Source organism: Asterias rubens, chromosome 19 (genome assembly GCF_902459465.1).
Source record: "Asterias rubens chromosome 19, eAstRub1.3, whole genome shotgun sequence".
Taxonomy (NCBI): domain Eukaryota; kingdom Metazoa; phylum Echinodermata; class Asteroidea; order Forcipulatida; family Asteriidae; genus Asterias; species Asterias rubens.
The window spans coordinates 7,055,241-7,080,757 of NC_047080.1; the positions used below are offsets into that span (position 1 = coordinate 7,055,241).

Consider the following 25,517-nt stretch of genomic DNA (forward strand, 5'->3'; position numbering starts at 1 on the left):
CATCCGACAAACAACGTCCTTTCTATATTTGCCATAAACACTTGGATGAAAAAAACCCCCAAGATTTTACTAATTTGTTCAAAGTTTGCTCTTACACTACCTGGGCCTTCACACTGAACTCGCAGAGACCACAAATTTTGAAGTGAAAAATCCATAAGATTCTCATGCTTAACCAATAGTTTACACTGTGGCATCATTGATGGAGGTGGTGACTTAATGTAGGTACATTATGTGTTGTGGTAAACATTTTTGTACTTCAATATTAATGTACATGTACATGTTAGTAAGAACGTGGTAGTCCTTGTGTCAGGTCTTTGGTGTTATACTACTAGTGTTATACTCTTAGATCGGGGTTACATCTTGGAATTGAGTTTACATGACATGACATGAAACCATTCTGTTATGTTTCTTCTGCATACACTACACCTTGTTCAAGTTATTGGTTTTTGTTGTTAGTCTTAGCCAGTTTGCCCTGTGTTCATTAACTGGATTCATTCAAATGGGTTTGGAGGACTTTAAACTATGTTTGTGTGCATGAAATAAAAAACAGCTGGAACTGTGGCAAACAGTTTAAAACAAAATTGTCCTGTGTTGTGTGATTACTGTATATATCTGATTAGGATGGCAATATACAATGTACACCCTAACATTAACAAGGACTGCTGGAGCACACTGATTGAAGGTCAAGTTGTATTGTCCAACTTGATCTTCATCACTAGAGAAGCTTTATCCGTGTAGGAGAAACCATTAGAAATAAGGGAAGAATGATCAGTTTTCTTTTTCTATTCAACAGATGACAGGAACGACGTAAAAGATAGTAGCAATGCTCCAAAGTTGAACAAAGGAAAGCCAGACATATCTGTTAGAGGAGACAATCAAGATTCAAGTAATGCTAAAGATGGACAGACTAAGACTGGCCAGCAGAGTGATACAAATAAGTTAAATGGTACATCCAATCAGCAAGTTGAGCCTGACAAGCAACCTGACAAAGTTGCTGAGTCATCAGTTTCTGGAATGGGTAATGAAAAAAGCTCTCAAAATGAAGTTAACCCTCACACAGAATTATGACATGAATATAATTGACACTGCATGATCCCACATACATGTACATGTAGTATGTAAGATTGAGTTTAGTACCTTATTTGGTTCATATTTTAATGATTACATTTGGTGTTTGAAAGCATTTGAAGGAGCCGAAGCTAGTCGGTGAAATGAAACAATTATAAAATAGAATGATAAATTATGTGCAGAAAGTTTAAATAGCAGAGTAGTGAAAAAGAACAAAATTAATTACTTGAAAGTAAATGTTTACCAAACTTGAGCATTGTCACAACTCAAGTTGAAACAAAAATTCAAAGTGCCTGTGTAGAATTAGAAACAATCAGAAGGAAATATAGACACAATATAAATTGCAACGACCATTCAATGTGCCTGTTCCTGGGTACATTTAAAAAAAAACAGAAGGAAAACAAATATTTGAATATCAATAGGAAGACAAAACAGTTGTTATGACATCTTCATGACATCATCATAACCCCTGCTCTAGTCAATTTGTCTTTGTTCAACCCAAAGAAATTGTTAAAATGTTACCCCAGAGACAGTTTTCCTTGTGTTTTGTAACTTGATATTTATGTTTAATGCCATAATCATGCCATACATGTACGTATTTTTTTAACCATGGATGCACAAGGGCCCGGTGGCTGTGCTTCATGCATGTATACTGTGATGGCTACTGGAATAATGTGCTTTACAGGGTGCCCTAAGCAAAGGTTTTACCATGGTAACAATAGCTAATTAAAATTTATTTATAAATATTAAAGGCACTGGACACCATTCGTAGTTACTCAAAAATAATTGTTAGACCATAAAAACTTACTTGGTAACAAGCAATGGAGAACTATTGATAGAATAAAACATTGTGAGAAACGGCTCCCTCTGAAGTAACGCAGTTTTCGAGAAGGAAGTAATTTTCCTCTAAATATTTGAATTGGATTTCGAGACCTCATAATTAGATTTTAGGGTCCCGAAATCAAGCATCTAAAAGCACACAACTTCGTTTGACAAGGGTGTTTTTTTCTTCTGTTGTCTTGCAATTTTGACAACCAATTGAGTTCAAGTTTGTACAGGTGTTGAGATACACCAAGCATGCCAAGTGAGAAGACTGGTCTTTGACAGTTACCTACATGTAAGGTGTCCAGAGTCTTTAAGTCCTTTACCATAGTTAGACATTCAATATTCATACATTAAGTTTGTTCAAAATGATCTACATGTATAGGATGTCAGTGGTAACAATTGTAGTCCAAAGCATGAATCTAAAATGTAACAACCCCTGTGCATTGATTGATCTAACCTTTGATGCTCGTGAAACTGTTGTTGTATCTCAAGTTCCTGTAGAGTTTGCTTCTCTTTGGATATTTGTCCTTAAAAGCTTTAAATTTATAAATCCATACTAAATGTGAAATGCACATATACTGTACATGAATGTCCCAAACATAGACTGTTGACACGTCTATCCATAGACTGTCGACACGTCTATCCATAGACTGTTGACACGTCTATCCATAGACTGTTGGCACGTCTATCCATAGACTGTTGGCACGTCTATCCATAGACTGTTGGCACGTCTATCCATAGACTGTCGACACGTCTATCCATAGACTGTTGGCACGTCTATCCATAGACTGTTGACACGTCTATCCATAGACTGTTGACACGTCTATCCATAGACTGTTGACACGTCTGTCCATAGACTGTTGACACGTCTGTCCATAGACTGTTGGCACGTCTATCCATAGACTGTTGGCACGTCTATCCATAGACTGTTGGCACGTCTATCCATAGACTGTTGGCACGTCTATCCATAGACTGTCGACACGTCTATCCATAGACTGTCGACACGTCTATCCATAGACTGTCGGCACGTCTATCCATAGACTGTTGGCACGTCTATCCATAGACTGTTGACACGTCTATCCATAGACTGTTGGCACGTCTATCCATAGACTGTTGACACGTCTATCCATAGACTGTTGACACGTCTATCCATAGACTGTTGACACGTCTATCCATAGACTGTTGACACGTCTATCCATAGACTGTTGGCACGTCTATCCATTGACACGTCTAGCCATAGGCTGTTGACACGTCTATCCATAGACTATTGGCACGTCTATCCATAGGCTGTTGACACGTCTATCCATAGACTGTCGGCACGTCTATCCATAGACTGTCGACACGTCTATCCATAGACTGTCGACACATCTATCCATAGACTGTTGACACGTCTATCCATTGACAGGTTTGCATGCAACAGTTTGCATCTCTCTGATACAGTATAGAAATTAATGCAATGGATACTTTGAATGTCATTATTTATAGTCTGTTATTACTGTTGGTGTGGTGGGTTGGGGGTGTTGAGCACAGTAGAGAAGACAGCAACTATGGTTGTTCAATACAGGTGGTGGGTTGGGGGTGTTGAGCACAGTAGAGAAGACAGCAACTATGGTTGTTCAATATAGGCAATTGCCAATAGAGGGGGGCCCTGCAGTTTACCAGGAAATGCTAGTTTTGTGACCAGCCTGCCACTTGATGATTTGGTTGTTAATGTTTGTTCAGTTTTGTTTACGCTTGATTGCTGATAATTTAGACTTAAGATCACTAGGGGCCTTTGTTAAGTTAAATTTATTTTGAAGCTGATACAATTCATAGTGATGTGAATAATATGCTCTGTCCATTGCCCCTTCAATGCGGCAAGCAAAAGCAGGATAGTCAAGCTCATTCCTGAAGATGACCAGAGCAAATGTGCCTCTGTTCTAAGGTTATTTACTCATTTCACAGTAATCATAACTCTCTCTTTACTATGTGCGGATGCAAACCTCAGTGACAAAATCTTTGCAATTTTGTATGGTTTTAGGACAGATGTAACTGATATGCCAAATTCTACCCTTTTTTTTTTAAAGCACTCAAAGTTATATGTTTAACTTACGTTTCCCAGCAAGTACACTTAATTTATTGTTAATCTATTTCTTGTTATAAAGTATATTCTCTAAGGTTGTGCACAACATTGGTAAGATAGGGAATTTGATTGTTCCCAGATTTGTCCAGATAAGATGGACATTGTGGAAAACTTGCTTGAAATGCTGTATTTTCTTTAGGGGAAATAATGAGTAAAATTATTAGTTTTGATTGCTTGTGAACAAAACCTGTTTGAACATTGAAAACATAAAGTTTGGATTTACAGACTCTGAAGAGCGTTTGAGTTTCAAATTTCAGAGGTTTATTATTTAATATATTATATTATGGGTCACGTCAAGTGGATACATTTAAATGTACATTCAAAAAACCATTCAGTCACCATTGTGCCATCTCTTAAACATCTCATTGATGTGGTTTTCAGTCATTGACAATTGGAAGTTTAATGTGTGTTCCTGTCTATACCTCAGCAGTCATGTTTGCAGTAAATTGTTGGACTTCTAAAATGTCCCTTAACTAGATTAAAGCAAATAAAGAAGTCACATTTTTAGAGCAATCTGCACAACAGTTTGTTGTACATACATGGAAAACTAAATCAAATTGGTACATTGTAAAAGTAACTGTACAAAAAGTATGCATATTATTTTACATATTTGTGAGAGCTTTTGTAATATTTCAGCTATATATGGTACCTACACACATTTAGCAAGCAAAAGAAGCTCCTAATGCAAAGGGAAACATATTGGTTGCAACATTAAAGGCAGTGGACACTATTGGTAATTCCTCAAAATAATTACTAGCATGAAACATTACTTGTTAAAGAGTAATGGGGAGAGGTTGATGGTATAAAACATTGTAAGAAATGGCTCCCTCTGAAGTGACGTAGTTTTCGAGAAAGAAGTAATTTTCCACGAATTTGATTTCGAGACCTCAAGTTTAGGATTTGAGGTCTCGAAATCAAGCATATGAAAGCACACAACTTCATGTGATAAGGGTGTTTTTTTCTTTCATTATTTTCTCGCAACTCTGACGCCCGATTGAGCTCAAATTTTCACAGGTTAGTTATTTTGTGTTTATGTTGAGATACGTCAAGTGAGAAGACTGGTCTTTGACAATTACCAATAGTGTCCACTGTCTTTAATGAACCAACAAATAATTATTTAAGAGGAACTTGATAAGCAAACTCCAAGAAACTTGGCTAAGAATGATCAAGTATGTAGTTTCTTCTGTTTAACTCTTTGTTACTTTAGATTATGGTGCTGCTTTATTAATACTTTAGTTTGTATTTTGTTTATGCTTTTAGTTTTTGAGGAGAAATGAAAAAATAAAAAACTGCAAATCTAGACTTAATTGATCGACTTTGTTTGTTGTACTATGTGGTCACAAACTAAAAGGTAAGACATGAGCTTCATAGGACAATGATAATAATCTAGTGGTGACAAACGCCACATAAATTTTATTGGAGTACAAGCACAAATTTGCATGAGATATGTTTATTTTAACTGCTGATACATTTGAAAAGTTAACTTGTTACAGGTGTTTTGTTTGTGATGGACAGTTTAACTTTAAATTTCAAATTCTTGTTAAAAGCACAGTCATCTTTCGTGGACACTATTGGTAATTCAGCATAATTGGTTAGCAAAATAACTTACTCGGTTAACGGGCAATGGAGAGCTGTTGATAGTATAAAACATTGCGAGAAATGGCTCCCGCCGAAGTCAAATGGTTTTTGAGAAAGAGGTAATTTCTCACTCAAATATTAAAAGACTTCAGGGGTGCGTTCCACTTGAGCAAACGTTGCCAACAATTTCAAGTGGAGCGAGTTGTGTGCCGCCACCTTTGGCGAACGTTGGCAACTTTACGTGAACATACTTCTGAGGTGTTGGCGAGTGTTTTTTAAAATGGCGGACAAGCATACAGTATTATTTCTTTGTCACAAACATAATTACATTGTGTTTGGTGGATGATAATGCAGATTTGAAATAACAAAGTTAATTAGTTGATGTAATGATGTCAAAAAGAGGACTATTGCAGCAAAAACAAAGCCTAAAAAACTTTGTATGGTGCGCGCCATCTTCATTTCTGGGCGCCGTCATATTGACATCGCTTAATGCACACCAGTCGTTCCAAAGAACGTTTGCGCGAACAGTTGCGATTGGTTTGAGCGAGTTGACATACCCCTGCCCAATATTTAGGTAAACTATGTACACAAATTTGTGCAACAAGGGTGTTTTTTCTTTCATTATTATTTGCAACTACTTTGATGACCAATTGTGTCCAAATTTGCACAGAAAAGATACTTTCTGCATATGTTGGGATGCATCAAGTGAGTGCATTTCAGAAACAAAAAAGGGTATGTAACTTTCTGAGAAACTTTGCCATGGTGACACAATTAGGGATGTTATTCTATTGACAACATTTTAGTTGGTTTATCAAGTACTACAATAGCTTGTTTGAATACATAAGGTATTTGGTGTGTCAGTAACAAAGCATTGGCTTCCTTGAGTGGAGCATTTATTGATGGATGACAGCATGCTATTGCCTACAGCATTCATGGTACGGGATTAATGTTCTAAAATCATGCCATGTTGGAGGAAGATTGTCCATCAGGAACTGCCCACAATGTCGACAAGGTGTTGAAAATAACTTCTGATAACTGCGTAGCCAAGTCTAAGTAAAAGAGAGGGTGGGCGAAAGAAAAAAAAAAACAGAATGCATAGTTTTAATTAATGCATCTACACAGAAACACACAGTGCTGTTCCATCTTAAGTATATAAGTATAATAATCCCTAAACAGCTCACGTATAGGAAGCTACACTGGGATGGTGTGTTAGTGATGCCATTGGTCGTGGGTGCAAGGTCACGGGGATGGCACGTTAGTGACGCCATTGGTCGTGGGTGCAAGGTCACTGGGATGGTGTGTTAATGACACCATTGGTCGTGGGTGCAAGGTCACTGGGATGGTGTGTTAATGACGCCATTGGTCATGGCTGCAAGGTCACTGGGATGGCACGTTAGTGACGCCATTGGTCGTGGGTGCAAGGTGACTGGGATGGTGTGTTAGTGATGCCATTGGTCGTGGGTGCAAGGTCACTGGGATGGTGTGTTAGTGACGCCATTGGTCGTGGGTGCAAGGTCACTGGGATGGTGCGTTAGTGACGCCATTGGTCGTGGGTGCAAGGTCACTGGGATGGTGTGTTAATGACGCCATTGGTCATGGGTGCAAGGTCACTGGGATGGCGCGTTAGTGACGCCATTGGTCGTGGGTGCAAGGTCACTGGGATGGTGTGTTAATGATGCCATTGGTCATGGGTGCAAGGTCACTGGGATGGCGCGTTAGTGACGCCATTGGTCGTGGGTGCAAGGTCACTGGGATGGTGCGTTAGTGACGCCATTGGTCGTGGGTGCAAGGTCACTGGGATGCACGTTAGTGACGCCATTGGTCGTGGGTGCAAGATCACTGGGATGGTGTGTTAATGACGCCATTGGTCATGGCTGCAAGGTCACTGGGATGGCACGTTAGTGACGCCATTGGTCGTGGGTGCAAGGTCACTGGGATGGTGTGTTAATGACGCCATTGGTCATGGGTGCAAGGTCACTGGGATGGCGCGTTAGTGACGCCATTGGTCGTGGGTGCAAGGTCACTGGGATGGCGCGTTAGTGACGCCATTGGTCGTGGGTGCAAGGTCCCTGGGATGGTGTGTTAGTGACGCCATTGGTCGTAGGTGCAAGGTCACTGGGATGGCGCGTTAGTGACGCCATTGGTCGTGGGTGCAAGGTCACTGGGATGGCACGTTAGTGACGCCATTGGTCGTGGGTGCAAGGTCACTGGGATGGCGCGTTAGTGACGCCATTGGTCATGGGTGCAAGGTCACTGGGATGGCACGTTAGTGACGCCATTGGTCGTGGGTGCAAGGTCACTGGGATGGCGCGTTAGTGACGCCATTGGTCGTGGGTGCAAGGTCACTGGGATGGCGCGTTAGTGACGCCATTGGTCTTGGGTGCAAGGTCCCTGGGATGGTGTATTAGTGACGCCATTGGTCGTATGTGCAAGGTCACTGGGATGGCGCGTTAGTGACGCCATTGGTCATGGGTGCAAGGTCACTGGGATGGCGCGTTAGTGACGCCATTGGTCGTGGGTGCAAGGTCACTGGGATGGCGTGTTAGTGACGCCATTGGTCGTTGGAGTAAGGTCACTGGGATGGCGCGTTAGTGGCGCCATTAGTCGTGGGTGCAAGGTTCAAAAAGTAAGAGCCAGATTATGTAATTCATGAAAAAATGGTATATAGCAGCATGAGAAGAGAAAATGCTCTATTTTCACTTATGGTATTTTACTTGATTCTAAAATATTGCACGAATGCCTTGCATGCAACATAAAGGGCTAATTGCACACCACTAAACATGCTTAGGCTGCGGGCAGTTTGTGTTCTAAAGGGTTAAGGGCTTTTGTCTTTAAATTCTTGCTAAGAAAATGGGTTTGCCCTTGCATTTCTAGCAGTGGTTGCTGAATGCGTCAGAGCACCTCTATAAGGTGCTATAGATGAATCTCATAGTTCCAAAACTTCAAAACCAATCTTACAAATATTAATAAGCACTTTCAGAAATTATTTTATGATTAAGTAAAGTCTCAAATCATTGTGCCAGTAATTGGTATTTTTTTAATTAAAGTTAAGTTGCATTTCCCCAAGTACATGTCATCAACTTGGTTTAACAACATGTATGTTTGAACGTTATTAGACAGGAAACTCACCATGAATGAGCGGAAGCATATATCTGCTCTAAGTGGCAAGTGGTAATGTAGCATAGCAGACGTGGCATGATCTGTTATCTGTAAGCAACAAAAAATTAGTCATTAAAAGTTCTCCAATTAATGTCCAAATCAATCCTGCCTTGATTCAAAGTGCCCCACATCCAGCCATGTCACACATAGACAGAAGAAACGGGGAAATTCCACTGCAAACTCTTTGACTATCCATACCCTAGAACAGAAGCCAGATAGAGGGTACATCAGATAGAGGGTACATCAGATAGAGGGTACATCAGATAGAGGGTACATCAGATAGAGGGTACATCAGAAAGAGGGTACATCAGATAGAGGGTACATCAGATAGAGGGTACATCAGATAGAGGGTACATCAGATAGAGGGTACATCAGATAGAGGGTACATCAGATAGAGGGTACATCACGCATTGAGCAGATATAGTCTTACATGTAGCTGGAAAAAAGCATTGTCTTTGGGAGCAGACCATTTTCATATTATTAGGAGTAAAACACATACATGTAGGGAGAAAGGAAGTCCCTGGTAGTCTAGTTCCTAAAGTGACTTATTATTATTATTCTGGATCGTTTAGTCTGGAAACCGTACCATATCCCACAAGTCTGTTTTGGCACATGTACATGTATGTATTGCACAAATACAACGGACATCACATACAATGTGTACAGTATGGCACATATATTTGAAAGGCGCACATATTACAAATATCGCATTACGTAGATTATCGCACAGATTTTTTAAAGTCGCACATATATGACGAGTATAGCAAAAATAATTAAAATGGTAGTAACACAATCTTCTGGGATTTTAGAAGCTTTGTGGTGGTCTCTGTTGCAATTCTGACACCTAAGTTTCTACGTCGAAGGGAGCTACTTTTGTAAAAAAAATCCTTTTTTTAACAAAAGTAAAAGGTTAAATGGAAAATACAGAATGTAGAATTGTGCACTGTATTTGCTTTATATTAATTGCCACCAGTGATTGAACACCTGCAATTTTGTAACAATGCCAGCAAAATTCGAACAGAAAAAAAAAAAAAAAGAGTTTGTTTTCATCTTATGTACATCCACCATTTTAATAGGTTCTTGATTTGAGGTTCGGTTGTTCTTTTGCAATAAGATGTACATGATTTAACGATCCGTTGGCGACGCATGTTTGTAAGGTTTTTTTTAGCGAGAGCGATGTGTTCTTTGGTTCCCAGTATATTTTTCGCTGATTGTGAGGGAATAACAGGTACCAGGATCCCATGGCCTGCCGCGTCTAAACTACAGCTTCGGCTTTGGATTCGGCTCAGGCTAGCTGGTCCCCGCGGTTGTTTGACAATTGCGCTTCCCCTTTGCGTACGCGGTTAGGGCTTAAGGCGAGCGGACGGAGCCCGAAGCTGAGTCCAAAGCTGAAGCTGTGGTTTCGAAAAGGGCCTCAGTCTTGCCGCGCCGCTCATTGGTTCGTGACCTGCAGGTACACACCGTGCACAACACGTGCAGTAGACTTTACTAAGTCTCCACACGTGTTATCTTTTATCTTTGATGCAGCAGCAGCAAACCTATTACGCACAATTATTATTGAACCGCACCGTTATTAAAGGCAGTGGACACTATTGGTAATTGTCAAAGACTAGCCTTTACAGTTGGTGTATCTCAACATATATTGCATACAATAACAAACCTGTGAAAATTTGAGCTCAATCGGTCATGGAACTTGCGAGATAATAATGAAAGAAAAAAACACCCTTGTCACATGAAGTTGTGTGCGTTTAGATGGTTGATTTTGAGACCTCAAGTTCTAAATCTGAGGTCTCGAAATCAAATTCATGGAAAATTACTTCTTTCTCAAAAACTATGGCACTTCAGAGGGAGCCGTTTCTCACAATGTTTTATACCATCAACCTCTCCCCATTACTCATCACCAAAAAAGGTTTTGTGCTAATACTTATTTTGAGTAATTACCAATAGTGTCCACTGCCTTTAAATGAAGACAGGAATGAGACAGGTTTATACATGCATTGGGGGTCTGTCGCTGCTGCATGCGTGATGCCTGGAAGACATATTGGGACAGCTGCCGGGCGGCAACTTACTGTTAGCGTGCCGTTTATTTCACGAACGCCGTACGGATCTGTGATAATATACGATTACAAAGGTAGTCTTACATTGTCTGATTAGAGAAGAGGGATTTAGAGAAATCCAAATTTATACCCCAAAAACCTACCCCCCGAATTTTAAATCAAATTCACTTTAAAACCACAAATTTTCATGTTCGCTTCATATGGAAAAGCCGGTACCAACTATGGTAGCATCATCACGTTGTCAATTCCATAGAGTTGATCAAGAGTCCCTGGCCCAATATCTGTACTGCCACCTACAACATGTTCATTATGACGGCCATGACATTGACAATTTAATCAACAAGTTTGATGAATTGGTTATTCATTTTCTCGACAAACACCCACCCTTAAAGTCACCTGGAAGTGGTATTTTTTCAAAATAAAGCTTTTGTCACTAAAATATGTGTTTTGATGAGTGGAATGTGAATAAACAGTTAACTAAGGTTTTAAAAAATCAATTCTTATGTTATTTACAAATTTAAGAGTAGACCACGACCCGAGATGGCGCTGTTCGTGACGTCAATCGAGGCAGACTTTGCCTGTAATGCGTAGAGTAAACACAATTGCAAAGTACATGTACGGACCAAGTCGTGAGTTTGTACGTTTCAAAAAAAAAAATTTTGTGTTTTTTCCAGCAATGCCGACCAGGTGTATTGCTGCTGAATGCAGAAAAACACTTTTAGAAATGTACCAACTCACGACTTGGACGTACATGTACTTTGCACGTGCGTTTACTATACGCATTGCAGGCAAAGTCTGCCTCGATTGACGTCACAAAAGGGGTAGGCGGAGTCAGCCCCCCAAACAACTTTATATATTTTTTAAACCTATAAATCGTGACAAACCATTACTAAAAAAATTGTTTTATTGTTGTAAGCATATACTCTTATGTTTGAAAGAAAAAAAATTCTATTTCCAGGTGACTTTAACAGTCACAACGAAACCTAATCGCTCAAAGCCCAAATGGTACTCCACATCTGTAGTTGAAGCAAAACGTGTACGTGGGCGAGCAGAATGCAAATGGCACAAGACCGGCTCTTCTACTGTCTTCTATTGTCTTGCTTACTACTCCACCAAGCAGGCCATGCGAGACGTCCTAGTGGAAGCCAAGTCCAACTATTTCAGAAACTCGCTTGTCAACACTAACCCGAAGGCTACTCCTCGCCAAATTCCTGCAATATTAGACACGTCACAGACCCTCGCCAATGAATTCAGCAAATTCTTCACAGATAAAGTCAAAAACATTCGCAGCAGCATCGATGTGAGTTCCGATGTTTTTGAGAAACCAGCCCTGCACCCAGACTGTATTTTGTCAGATTTCTGTCCTGTTAGCCCAGAGGATCTGCTCAAGATCATTAACCAGTCTACTACGAAATCCTGCCAGCTAGATCCTGTTCAAACAGCACATTGCCAGTTTTCCCCCAAACACTTTGCAACGCTGTGATCATACCGATCGTAAAGAAACCCTCCCTCGACAAAGATGAACTCTGTAACTATCGCCCAGTGTCGAATCTTCGTTACCTTTCAAGCTCATCGAAAGGGTTGTCAGCACTCAACTAAAACAACACATCAATAAGTACTCTCTAGCAGACCCCCTACAATCAGCTTACAAAGCCGACCATAGCACTGAAACGGCTTTATTATGTATTCAAAATGACATTCTGAAGGTACTGGACAGCAATGATGGTCCCAAATTGTCAGCTGAATCTGCTGAGAGTGCCAAAGCATTCGCAATCTGCAAATTTGCGCTATGTTGGCAGTTCGGATTATTATTGCTGATTATTCGAAAAAACTCTGTGCAATCTGCAAGTTGTGCACATTTCGTAGAATGCGTTTCTTGTACACACATGTGCGCATTATGCAATGCATTGTTGGTTTCTGTCGTTGGGTGAAAGGAACCTGTTAGTTACGTACGCCGTTGATCACAAAATCATGAGTTTTAAATCAAGGAGATATAGGTAAATTGTCTTTTTGTGTTCTGGGTTTTATTTCAGTTTTGTTTTAAAACAACCAGAGCTGCAAAAAGAATCTTTGTTCCCTTGGCTTTCTCAAGTCAGGTGTTCTTTTTGCTAGCGATGCTCTCAAAGAAAATAACAACTTTGATTGGTAATCTACAAACATACAACATGTAGGTACCCACCTTTTGAAATACTTTGTATTTTGATGGGGCCCACATATCAACCTGAAATGCAACACAAAAGTTAAGTTAATACAAAAACAATACCACAAATAACAACGTTTCTAAACAAAGGTCATTGAGTTAGTAAGCATTTCCGGCTAGAGTAACAAGCTAAAAACACAATGGGAAAACAATGGGATTTTTAGTAAAAATATTGAAGAACTTTTGTATGGCCAATATTTTGCATTATTTTAAACTAGTTTTTAACTAAATGTGTTTCAATTGGTTTTATTTATCATGGTCAACATAAAAATTGCTTTCTTGTTCTGCACCTTCACAAAGAAATAAAATAAAACACGCATCAAATGAATGGGTCATGTATGTTTTTTGTCTGTTCTATTTTACGATTTCACCCTCTTGCCATGTGTATGTTTTTATGTATTTTTTTTGTTTTTTTCTATAATTAATTGTTATATTTTGTTGTTTTATAATGTTTAATATTTGTATCCATCCTTTTACTGGTGCTTGTAAACTAGCATCAAATATTGAAGACGTATAATGTAAAATGTGTACAACAAATGTTATACAGGGCATAATAGATCCCCAAAATGATGAATAGAAGAAAACAAAGTAAACATCTTCTGAATTTATTTTGGTTAAAAGGCAAAATAACAAAGTAGATAGGGCGACAGTTTGTGTGGACTATTACATGTAGTTAAAGAAAAATGACTTTTGAATGCAATGTACAAACCTAGTGCAGCTTTGTCGTTTTATCAACATTAACATAAGCAACTTTTGACATGTTTGATCAAATGAGATTGATGGGCCCTATATATTTTTTTTTAATTCATTGCAAAATACCTACCATTCTATCATCCATGCTAATGTTTTCATGTTGTCCACGAATAACAACTCGCTCAATCAAAATTCGCCTCAATCCTACAATAGCATGAAATGTTCTTCCAAGAGTAACCTAGGGAACAAAAACAAACATCATATTGGGGTATTGATATTTGGGCATAGTACATGATGTACATGTGTAGATAACAATTACATACAAACTTTGTTCATACAAACTTTGTTCATGAGATTCTACATGAAGCCAGACTTTGGTTGGTAAGAAATTTAAAACTTCTCATCCTAAAATTGTGTTTTTATTTTTGAAAGCTACATGTAGGACCAATTTTGACTGACCTCTGTTTCAGGTCATGACCTCTTTCTCATGTCCAAACTAGAAGTTGAAGTGACTATTTTTGTACAAGCCTTAAAATGTTCTTTGTATGAAATGACAACTGACTCTTTTCTTTTACAACTTAATTACATCATACTCGGGCAAGAAGTCTCAAGTCGTATTATTGTCAAACGCAAAATATTGTTTACCAACCTTGACCAAATTAACAACGTTAGCAGATAACATCAGTAGAAGATTAAAAATATGAAATGTGAACAAAATCAACAATGACAAAAAAAGTTTAGCTACATGTAAACCAAGGTGTCATACTCTGCATTATAACACCCCTTACAAGTATTCTGCCTGCTCATTGGTTTAGAGCGCGTCACATGACATGTCTTAGTTTTGCTAGACGACGGCCGTGTGGTAGTGCGTCGGTTTGCCGTGCGCTAGTCCGACTATATTACGACTAGCACACGGCTTACAGTACCCAGACGTCCTTTGCGTCTACGAGGATTATAAATTAATAGTCTGTAACCATTTCGGATTGCACGACACAACATGCAGCACAGTAAAAGTTTTTGCAATCTGTATTCGCGTCGTCCGTTGATTGTAGCATTCAGGTCTGTAACTTAATAATAATAGTACAGTATTTAGAAATGTTTGGGGTGTTATAAAACAAATATTGACTGCTTTTACTCGTGCAATGGTTAGAACTATGACTCCCTCGGCGATCCCCGTAGCGTTCTATTTTCCCTCGGCACTCCGGGGATCACCTCGGGAGTCATAGTTTTAACCATAGCACTCGAAGCAGTCAATATTTGTATACTAGCATACCTTGTTATCAGAAGGACCAATGGTTAACTGTCAAAATTGCAAGTGCACTGTCATTTTGAACTATTCTAAAACTGCAGTGAAAGGTAATGCAACAGTTATTTTAAACATAATGAACACATTACAAATGTAATGAAGGCAAGGATAGAGAAAGCGAACGTCTCTCTTATGTGCATGATGTGTAACAAGGCGGAGAGGAGACTGTCTTCCATATTGTCAGCGAGTGCAGTAAGATGGCCCAGACAGAGTACAAAGGAAGACATAACAAGTTGGCTAATGTAATTCATTAGGATCTGTGTAAGAAATGGGGTGTCCAAGTGACTGCAAAATGGTACAACCATGTTCCGGAGAAAGTTGCAGAGACCGACCAGGTCCAGATCCTCTGGGACTTTAACATTCAGACTGATCATGTTATAGAACATGTTGTAGTCTTAAATTTAAGGCAAAGAAGATGTGTCATCTTAGGAGCCATACATGTACATGTAGCTGTGCCAGGAGATTTAAGGGAAGCTTCGAAGGAGATGGAAAGATCCAAAAGTTTGAAGACCTGGCCAGGGAAATTCGTAAGATTTGGCAGGTGAAAGTGAAAGTAGTACCTACGTATGGTGGTTGAAGCGCTCGGCACCATTTCCAATGCACTGGGGAAACATCTGGACAAAATAGGGACAAAAGTGAGAATAGATCTGTTGCGGAAGGTGGTGGTTTTGGGAACAGCGAGGATCCTAAGAAAGACCCTCGAGATCTAAGGCTACAGGACGTAGCCCGACTCGAGTAGTTACCGGCACCAATGAAAATATGATCTTTATTTTGCATGCTGCGTTAAGATGAAATATTAAGAATAATAATAACAATAAAGACTTCTAGTACGCACATATACCCACCCTGATGGGTGTTTAAAAAGCAGTAAAACCAAAAACAGAGCGAAAGAAAGCAAACACAACAAACTTAGTCCTTGAAAACCTGTGACATACATGTACATGTAAGGTAAGTTTTGAGAAGAGATTTGAATTTTGTGGTACAAAGACAAGATCTAATATTAAGTGGTAGAGAGTCCCAGATGCAAAGCGCAGCTGAAGAAAAAGACATGTCACCCCAGGAGTGTTGAGACTTAGAAGCATGGAACTTGCATGGAAGTGTAAAACTTGAAGTAGTTCTATGAGATTATACATGTAGTGAGGAGCCTTGCCGTTGAGAGCTTTGTGGGCAATGAGCATCAGCTTGAAGATGATTCATTGAGAGAGCCTTAGTGAAGTTGTTTCAGAATGGGGGTATTAGAACAGGATTTTCTACACAGTGTTACGATGCGAGCTACAGTGTTTTTGAGGCAATGAAGACGGGAAATTGCCATTGTCAAAACGAGAAGTAACAATTGCATGACCTTTTCTTTAGTCATGATTGAAACAATTGGTTCACCATACAGGCAGTCGCACAAATTTGTGTAGTAGTCGTGGCAGCAAAATTATCTGAGTAAATGAAAAATGGTAGTCGCGACTTGACTAAGCAATCAATAGTCTCGATTACAACACTAGTCGCACTAGTCGCCCAGGCCTATAGTGTGCGAACACGCATGCAAAGGCACCCTTGCACACAGTTTTTCAGTCCACACACACTGTTTAATCACATTACAGCCATTCTTGCTCTTCAATTCAATCCTTGTTTTGAGCATGACCTACATGGACACATTGAGATACATAGATAGCTTCAGCAGCATTTTCTTAATTGATCAAACAACACCTATGTAGATGCCCTTTGTTTCAACCTTTTTTTGTTTTGGGTTTAACTTTTGAATGATTAGAATCACTTGTAAACATGGTAAATGAATTCACTGTGTCACAAAGAGACTACTTTAGTTCTTAAAATATCAGTCCTGCTTATTAATTAATACCTCGGCAGAAGGTAGGAAATTGGCTGGAGACTACTACATATACTTCCGCTTAGTGGAAGGAATTTCTCCTTATTAACTTCAATGCCACTGAGTGACTTTCTAACGGTCTCAACATTTTGACTAGCCTGCTCTAGACATCATCTGAAGACTGAGCAGAGTTTACTAATATTATAATAAAGACTTATAATGCGCACATGTCCACCCTGTTGGGTGTTCAAGGCGCAGTAAAACCAAAAAAAAAACAAAAAAAAAACAGACACAACAAAATTAGTCCTTGAAAACCTGTGACATAAGATAAGTTTTGAGAAAGAGATTTGAATACGGAATATAAACTTGAAGTAGTTCAGAGATAAAGTGGGGAGCCTTGCCGTCAAGTGCTTTATGGACAATGAGCATAAGCTTGAACTGTTGAAGGTGATTCGTTGAGAGATAGAGAACCAGTGAAGTTGTTTCAGAATTGGGGCAATAGCACAGGATTTTTTAGACAGTGTCACGATGTCGGCTGCAGTGTTTTGGAGTAGTTGAAGACGGGAAATCTGGTTGTAAGGAAGACTGTAGATAAGAGCATTGCCAATGTCAATATGAGAAGTAACAGATGCATGAATGACTTTTTCAGTAGCACTCTTGTCCAAGTACTTGCTCATCTTACCAATATTCCTGATGTGAAATGATGACAGACGAATGATAATGTTGATGTGTCATTGGTAAATCGAAAATAACCCCAAAGTTCAGAGCTTGTAGCGAGGGAGCTATCCGAGCATCACCGATTGAAATGTCTGGCACTGAAACCTATGTTAGCTGTTGACGTGACCCGAACAGGAACTCTGTCTTATCATCATTCAACTTCAGGAAGTTTTGCTGTGTCCAACATCGAATCTCTTGGATGCATTTCTCAAGTCTTGCGTTAGAGGCATTGTCAAAGATTTGAACGTGATGTATAGCCGAGTGATGTCTGCGTACACATGGTAATTCAGATTAAATTTCAGGATGATGTGCTCCCAGTGCCAGTACGGACCCCTGTGGCACAAGGTAATTCAGGACAACATGGTCTGATATCGCTGTGTGGATACACACATGGCGAGTTCTATTGTAGAGATACGATTTGCACCATGCTAGGGCTGTGTCCTCTATGCCAAGGTGATTCTGGAGCCAAGAGAGAAGGATGTTGGGATTAACAGTGTCAAAAGCAGCACTCAAGTCTAGCAGGACTAGTGCTGTAAGGTTACCATTGTCCACTGCGGAAAGAATATCGTTGCTCACACGGACTAGTGCAGCTTCTGTCCCATGGGAAGGCTTGTATGCTGACTGGAACACGTCGGACAGGTTGAAAGTATGAATGTGATCAGAAATGCGTGATGAAACTACTCGTTCGATGAATTTCCAAGATATTTCAAGTTCAAAATAGGTCCATAGTTTTGTTTATACCTCCTTGTCCATGTTTGGTTTCTTGATGAGCGGTCTGAAGTAGGAAACTTTGAGGTACATGCAATCGGGAAACAACTGGAGCTGAGATATCCGTTTTTAAGATTAGTAATGTACACGTAGGGTACAAATATATCAATGTTTTGCTTCATCATGGATGTTGACACTGGATCCAACTCACAGGATTTTGAAGGAGACTTCATAATAATTCTTTCAAACTCAGCAACTCATAAACTCCTCAACTACACGATGGAATTGAAAAAAAAGTCAAAAATATACTCAACGACAACATACTTGCTACATACAGTACATGTTGCTAAGCACAGTAAGCAAAGTGCCACCAGCATGACCGTGTGACATCAAACACCAATTATGAATCTGAAATCATGAATAGTCACATAAATTTTACTTATTCAAATGGAGACATGTGTATACAGAAAATTGTCATAATTGTTCTTCACCTTTTTGAGGATGACACATGTTTACATACGTATTATTATTGTGATACATCTACATGCAATTTCTCTTATCATGAAAAAGCCCCATCACACCAAACTCGTTCTCACTACGTTCTAACAAAATTTAGCTGAATGGGTTTAAACTGGACTAACAGAAACTACGTAACTTTTTACGGTCTGTTTACAAACTTCAATATGTTAATAGATGGGCTCGGACTGGTTTGATTGGGAGTGCTCCAGAACTTAAATGCCTGCTAAATAATTTTGGGCAACCATCCCATCCTGCAAATAGACGGAGTAGCAACATCCAAAAGTATCGTTTGTGTGACAGGACGGAATTTGATGTAGTATTTTCAGTGTATTTAATAATAGAACTATAAAAACACAAATTAATTTATGGTGTGTAAACAAGGAACCAACTGACCAAAGCAAGCTCCCCCAAAAAAATTGAATAGTATTTAGTTTGTTGCCATAGTAACACAAATTTATGAGAACTATAGTTTGGTGTGACCCAACCTTAAGCCACTGACCTGATACACATTTCGTGTGTTAGGAACTTTGTTGATGACCATTATGTCCATAAACTGTCTATTTAAAGTGGATATCATCTGTTCAATCACCCTGAAAACACAAACAAGAAAAACTCTGATTTTGCAATCACCCTGAGAAAACAAACAAGAAATAATATGTGGTACAGGATTTATGCTTATTTGAATTTTTGAGCTTCATCTGGTCATCAAATGTCAAAGTGTGCCTAAACACCCAAACCTGGTGTTGATTCTGATACTGAATGGAAAGGAGCTTTTAAACCAGAAATAAAGGTCAAACATGGGGTCATGTTAAACTTTTTGAAGAAATTAAACCCAAGTTCAATCTTTAATGCTAAAAAAAAATTGAAAATCAATTAGGTAGTTCTTTAGATATGTAAATGGTCCCACTTCCGGTTGACCTTGAAGTGAAGGTCAACATGGGGTCACGCCCACCCAAGGCTAATATCCAATGCCTAAGGAATCTATAACTGGAAAAAAAAAAAAATTGGTTGTTTAGTTCTTGAGTGTATGGTCCCACTTCCGGTTGACCCGGGAAGGTAAGGTCAACATGAGGTCAAGGCTTCCCAAGGCTAATCTTCAATGCCCAAGGAGACTTATAACTGAACAAAACAAGAAAAGTCGTTTTTGAAACAGAAATGCCCTGCAAGCCAGTCCGTTTCTTGACATTTGACACATGTAGAACAGAGTGGGGTTTTTTCCACAAATAGTCTTAGCAAGTGTCATGGCCGAGTGGTTAAGAGCATATTCAAGTTCTGGTGCTAAATCCCCAGAGTGCGAGTCCGAATCCCGTTTGTGACACTTGTGTCCTTGAGCAAGATACTGTACTATAATTGTTTCTCTTCACCCAGGGGTATAAATGGGTACCTGTGAGGTATAGGTTGATATTTTGAATGAAAAAGCCTTTGGAGCGATATAAACTATTGCCCAGGTTGTATACTCCCAAGGGAGCTGAGAAACATTAAAAGGGATGTTATTGGCCCTATGACCAGGGCACTAACGTAAAGTAAAAGCGCATTGATACGGTTCTTGCGCTACATAAGAGTTATTATTGATAATATTATCAAGTGTTGTGCTATGTTGTGCTGCGGTTACTCTGCCATGTAGGTGGGGAAGACCAATGGGTGAAAACACTCCTACACACTACAACCCCCCCCCCCCAATTTCTACTCTGTCTGCATTACATTTTTTAAAGGAGATTTAATCATTGTCAAAGTGGGTTGGGTAGAAGGCTGGGAAAGATGAGTGGGGAAGGATAGGTGAGGGGGTGAGGAGGGGTGAGGGAAGGCAGAGGGGGGTAGTACGGTGGGAAGGCAACATTTATTTTGTTTTAGCCGTAATAACCTTCATATTTGTCCTAGGGTTCAAAAGCGATAGGCTTCTTGGGGATCCAAAGACCAGTCCACAAACCAAGTTTGGAGTTGATTCATGTATAACAAGTACATGTACTTCTCCAGACAACATTTCTTTTGTTTTAGTCATAAAGACCTAAAAGTTTGGCCTAGGGTCAAAAAGCAATAAGCTTCTTGGGGATCCCAAGACCAATCCACAAACAAAGACCAGTCCACAAACCAAGTTTGTTGTACCATTGTTTTGGAAGGACGTAAAAATGCCGTTTTCAAATGGATACTGACGCCTTATCGACAATTCAAAGGCTTTTCATCATGAGCGACCAAAAAGCATTGCACAAGTTTCAAGATCGGAGGTGGGCACAAATTCTTAAGTTTTTGCAGGTAACCGGAAGCTGAGGTCAAGTTTTATTCCCTGTTTTTCTTTGTTATATTATTGAATTGAATTTACTTGGTCAGTTTTGTTAATTAGTATTAATAAATACCTTGGACGGTTTCAAGTCTCTGATTGGTCAAAACCCGGTCACGTGTGGGAGTGTTAACGGTGGTATAAAGACCGGCTTTGGAAAATAGCGAACAAGTGGCCACTAAATCAGCATACATTGTGTAAACCTTGCGCGTTGCACTGTATCGCACGCTTATTTATATCCCTGTAAGTTTTATTGCAACTTCGCGCACTTACGCGTACGCGCGCTGAAAATGTATCAATTTTGAGTGCACGCGTGTAACATGTGCACGCATATAAACTGACGCCGAGCTCATGCGCGCAATTTAATGCACAAGGAACAGCTATCGTCCAATCATTTGCCTCCTTTGACCCCAGTGAAGGTGCTGAACAGATCATTATTTAAAAGAGTCCCTGGTTTCAAAGATCAGTAATGTGATTAATGCACGAAAGAGATGGGAACCATCAAAAGCTCAAATGTGGCCCCTGAACATGTCTGGAAGTACCGCCGAGAGAAAAGTCACAAAATTTTGACAATTTTAGCCGTTTAATTGGCTAAAAAAGGTATTTATTAATGGGAATAACAGTGTTCGTACCTGGTCTTCACTGCGTGTTAACGGACCGAGCCGGACACTGTTATTCCCTAACTACATTCCCAAAAACATATATAATTCTCATGGTCTATGGTTACACTAAAATAATTGACAAATAAATACGGGCAAGACTTGCAGTCTATTGAAACAAAACTGTCACAATATGTCTGCAACTGACACCGTACTGTAAATAACAAATTTCAGCAAAAACTGAATGATAGATTTTTAGTAAACTTACTGTGGACTGATGGCCAGAGGGCTTGGCTGCATCTTGCGCTTTTTTACAGTAATACCTGAGGATCTTTTCATTGTGTATTGAGACATGAGTGATGAAGCGTGGCCACAATGCTCCTTCAACTGTAAAAAAAAAAAAAAAAAGTATCATAGTATCAACATCTTTATAAAGTTTCCCGGCGCATGCGTCGACTCGAGTAAACACACTTTCTGTGCGGTTCTGTCATCTCACAGCTCGCACATAAAGACTTCATGGTTCTGCAGGGGAAGTTTGTTGTTTTTGTTTTTGATTTTTTAATGCAAGTCGCCTGACACACAAGGCCTGAAGGCCACTTCAAGGTGTGGGCTACAATAATTTTTTCCAGAGGCCCTTGCCACCTACTCCTAGGGCTGAAACAGGGTTACCCCTTTCACAGTCCATACAAATGTAGGCTTGGGTATCATCAATTCGATGCCTGGCCGGTAGAGCAGAAAGCACTACCTCCCCAATTTGTGTTAGACATACATTTGAAAGTCGACATGAGCTGACATCTGTTAAAGGTAGGTTACTCGCAGGTTGGTATTGTTAATGTACGTCGGCTGACGAGCATGCCATGTAATTGCATACTACACACATGAATCGGGCGGGGGCGGAGAGGGAGGGGTGGACAATCACAAGCATGGACTGTCACTTTGAAAATGTCTCTTGAAATGCAAGCTGACATAGGGACAAGGCTAGGATTACACTATCATTCATCATGCTGTTAAACAATTTTGTTTCAAGTTATGTAAGAGGTATGCAACCTCAATTAAAAGATCGCTGTTGTCAGGGAGATTTCTAGGAAGTCTGAGGTGAGCTGCCTTGTAAGCTAAGGAATCGCTCTGTGTGGCCACCGCATCTGACCAACCGGCAAAAGGGCAGTGTTCAACCATGTACAGCCGACCCATTATGGCTCTGATACGACCCTGAGCATGCTAAGAGCTGACCACATCCCTTGCACCGCAAAATCAAGAATTTGATGAGATCACTCTGTCTCGAACTGAACCAAGGGGCCAAATTGAGGAATGGGGAAGACTTTTTTTATTATGAATCAGTTTTTAGAGAGGACACACATGTAATGTGGTAGGCCTAATGTCTAAAGGTGGAGTCCAACTGATAAACCATGACAATGACTTGAACTCAGCATGTTTGTAAAACCCTTCTAAAACTCCTTCCTAAAACATACCACCCCTGCAAGGCGAAACACTTGTAATACAGAATTAAAAAAAAAATTGATATGATTTTGTTTACCTTGTAAGACCATTTGTAGGATTGTAATATTTGCTGATACAATGGTGTCTTGTCCAACACTGGATCCAAACTCAGTAAGCCCGTCAACCCTATGCTGCTGCCTTGGTTGAATTTACTGATATTATTGCTAAGTTTTTCCAATTCACTGTAATCAAAAAGAAATGTTAAGTACATGAATGAAGTTTAAACAAGCTGTTGTATAGATTTTAATAGAACTGGTTGTGTTTAATAAGGGAATAAAAGGACATGTATGTTAACGGCCGCTTAAAACTGTTCCGACATCTATTTCACAGCGCTGTGCAGCAAACACTTCGACCCGTCGTGCTTCAAATCCAAAAGTTATTCAAAAACATGACACCAACCCAACAATTTTTCCAGCTAGTGGGAAGTCGAAGAAGGTACCTGAAATACGTGACATTGAGGATTAAGTTACCATCAAGTTCGTGTTCCTACAAATTGTGTCATGAAAATCGGATTTTCGAAAGTGGTAGAAATGGAGCAAATCTCATCTGTTGACAAGCTGTCTAATAATAAAAATTAATAATAATGGGATTATGTGCGTGACGTGTTTGACCCATTTCGCCCTGTTCGTTTCGAAACTGGTTCGTAACCATAGAGATAAGAACTAGAGGGCGCACGAGTGATGCTTCGTGCACAAACACCACGGGACCGCAAGATGACAAGCGCGTCATTCTGCACGCGCGTTGAACATGAAATACACGTTTGAGGTTTTTTTTATTGAACGCTCACGCGATGCTGTTTGTCAACTTACAAAATGGCCGCACAAACACACGCTGTGAGATGCCAGTTTTGTCAACTTAGAAAATGGCCGCCTGCGCGCATGCTGGAGCGCGTATATAGGCCAGTGCGTGCTCTAGTTCTTATATTATAACTCTATGTTCGTAACCCTCCTCATCGAGAAGAGGGTACGTCATCGCAACTCTATTGACCTGTCACCAGTGGATCTCGCACAGTCTCGCTGTAAACGGGATCAAAGTTGGGGTCGAAAATATATGACGATCGAAAACTAAGATCCCACGGGTAGTAAATTAAATCGAATGAAAAAGTGGTGGCAGGGTTATGATACGGACACTTTTCCGTAGACAGAAGTACATCGTCACTGGTAGTCTGTTATAAGAAAAAGGGATAAAAAAGTTATCGTTAACGTTACCTGAAGTTATCATTAACAATACATAAATTAATCTGCAGTTGAGTTACAAAATTCTTCACATCCATCGCTTGGTCTGCATCGTTCGTAGACTTCACGCCGTCTGTTAAGCTAGTGAAAGTCTTGTTTACACTTTCTCTTAATTTTTGTGTAGAATGTAGTGCCTGCATAATGATCTTTGAATTATCATGCTCCGCCGCCATGGTTGGTAAATATGCATGGGAAAAATTTACATAGAAAATGGTTTTGGAACAACGGACGGTGAAGGACTGAGAAACATACGTAAACGGACACCGCGCGTGTAGCCAGCCGCATATTCGGAAAATAGAAATAGAACAGATACAGTACAGGGAGGTGACAAAATGTTGCTTGAATTTGTCACCTGGAAGTGGCATTTTGTCAAAATAAAGCTTTTGTCACTAAAATAATGTGTTTTGATGAGTGTAATATGAATAAATAATTAACTAAGGTTAAAAAAATATTATTTTCCATGTTATTTACAAATTTGAAAATAAGCCTGACCCGAGAGGACGTCAATCGAGGAGCGATGAATCGCATGCAGTGCCAACAGAAGATAGTGACGCATTGGCGCAAGCTAATAAAATATGCCTTCAAAGTTGAATATCGAAGTCTTATAAGTTATATAGCACACGTATCTACCAAACAAGGTACTCAAGGCGCTGAGACAAACTTTCAGAACGATAGGTTATTGCAGTGATGAATTTTGAAACCACATTAGTTAGCACCTTATAGTTAGCACCTTATAAAGGTTCGTAAGCACATTCGCCTTATAAAGGTTTACAATTAAGGTGCTACGGCGCATTAAGCAGCCAAATACAAAGCCTGATTTTGTTTTCTTTCACAAATGCTCCTTTAAGCCTCGGTCACAACCCACCGTACGTGTTTTTTGTCCGTATGTGTTTTGGGGAAGGCCACGGCCGCCACGTTTTTTCTGAAAACGTGGGGAGGGAGTGGCAAGAGCAGGGAGGAAGTACGTCAACGCACGGTCTGCGCAAGGTGTAAGTATGTGGCCCGCACGCCACGCCTGGCCGTGAGCGGTTGCGTGCATCGTACGTTGCGCACGTTGTAAGTGACTTGTATGTATGCATACACAACGTGCTTACAATGTAGGCTCATCTTGCGATTGCCACGTTGTCGTACGGAGGCCGCACT

General features: G+C 39.9%; 2 protein-coding genes and 1 long non-coding RNA gene across 3 annotated transcripts in view; 2 read left to right on the plus strand and 1 right to left on the minus strand.

The window, feature by feature from the left end:
* Positions 1-1,859, plus strand: part of LOC117303084 (procollagen galactosyltransferase 1-like) — a 49,213-nt gene extending 47,354 nt beyond the window's left edge. Inside the window, exon 11 of the mRNA XM_033787157.1 lies at positions 794-1,859. Within this exon, the coding sequence (XP_033643048.1) occupies positions 794-1,068 (275 nt within the window). The 3' untranslated portion in view covers positions 1,069-1,859. The remainder of the gene's footprint in view (positions 1-793) is intronic.
* Positions 1,860-2,131: 272 nt separating this feature from the next.
* On the plus strand, positions 2,132-4,756 carry LOC117303451. Its single transcript, XR_004520506.1, has 2 exons — positions 2,132-3,396; positions 3,458-4,756. It is a non-coding gene; the product is annotated as an uncharacterized LOC117303451 (long non-coding RNA).
* Positions 4,757-5,981: 1,225 nt separating this feature from the next.
* On the minus strand, positions 5,982-24,650 carry LOC117303518 (mediator of RNA polymerase II transcription subunit 27-like). The gene is made up of 8 exons (XM_033787742.1): positions 24,348-24,650; positions 23,177-23,321; positions 21,911-22,029; positions 19,268-19,358; positions 13,833-13,940; positions 12,989-13,030; positions 8,723-8,800; positions 5,982-6,642 (listed from the first exon to the last, which is right to left on the minus strand). Exons 1-8 carry the CDS (start codon positions 24,545-24,547, stop codon positions 6,508-6,510), a joined length of 918 nt encoding a protein of 305 aa, XP_033643633.1. The 5' UTR covers positions 24,548-24,650; the 3' UTR covers positions 5,982-6,507.
* Positions 24,651-25,517: the final 867 nt, after the last annotated feature.